Here is an 878-nt window from a genome sequence, read left to right on the forward strand (position 1 = left end):
CTAGGGGATCTTCCTGGCCCAGGGATTGAACCTCCATCTCCTGCAAATCTTGCCTTGCATGTGGATTCTCTACCACTGAGCCACTGGGGAAGCCCAATCCAGTCCCTACTAGCCAGTTAAGGGTTGATATGCCATCCTATTCCCACTTCTTTGGTCTAACACTCTCTGTGGGCTTGTTATTGTTGCTATTCTATCTTTATTTTTATTTTTAAGGGAGCATTACAGTCCTCTAAGGCATTTTATTTGTATGTATTACATCCCTAGAAAAAGAATCCAAGGATTTTCCCTTCTGTATGTTTTTGTCTTGCTTCTTCATGATCCATGATGCTAGCTGAGGTTGTCAGTAAAATGAAACCAAACTGACGGGATGGGAGCAGGTTATTCTGCCATTTTTCTAGATCTTTGAGTTGCACATCAAATCTGGGGCTAATCACTCCACACTTATTCAGCCTGCCTGTGACGTTCACAACAATTTTCCCAGCCCTGTGATCATCAATGATTTCAAATTCGCCAATGTAACCATGCTTCATCATCACTGTTAGAAACCTGACGATGACTTTGGAGCATGGCCTAATAAGGACCTGGCATTTGCCTCTCTTTTTGGCATTGTTGATACTCTTGAGAGCATCAGCCAGGACATTCATGCGCACCATTCTGGTGGCATGGAAAGATGGTGGAAAGAGCTATTCTATCTTTAAAGATATGACCTAAAATAATGATGACCACAATGATGACTTAGGAGGACACTCCAAAGGTTTGAGTCTAAGAAAACTTATGTCCTTTGGTTTTTCAGTGTTTTTCATGACTGTTCATTAACCACAATGTAATTTTCACTGCTTTATAGATAAAAAAAGTCACAATGACATCCCCAGAACATG

At 41.1% G+C, this 878-nt stretch overlaps 1 protein-coding gene across 1 annotated transcript; it reads right to left on the reverse strand.

Annotated features, from left to right (window-relative positions):
- Positions 1-260: 260 nt before the first annotated feature.
- LOC138080309 (small ribosomal subunit protein uS8-like) lies at positions 261-653 on the reverse strand. Its single transcript, XM_068973264.1, has one exon. It carries the CDS (start codon positions 651-653, stop codon positions 261-263), a length of 393 nt encoding a protein of 130 aa, XP_068829365.1.
- Positions 654-878: the final 225 nt, after the last annotated feature.

This window comes from Capricornis sumatraensis, chromosome 5, assembly GCF_032405125.1.
Source record: "Capricornis sumatraensis isolate serow.1 chromosome 5, serow.2, whole genome shotgun sequence".
Lineage (NCBI taxonomy): Eukaryota > Metazoa > Chordata > Mammalia > Artiodactyla > Bovidae > Capricornis > Capricornis sumatraensis.

What these genes read in the sequence shown, in the direction of transcription:
- LOC138080309 (XM_068973264.1), bottom strand. Translation starts at nt 653, where the DNA reads ATGGTGCGCATGAATGTCCTGGCTGATGCTCTCAAGAGTATCAACAAT.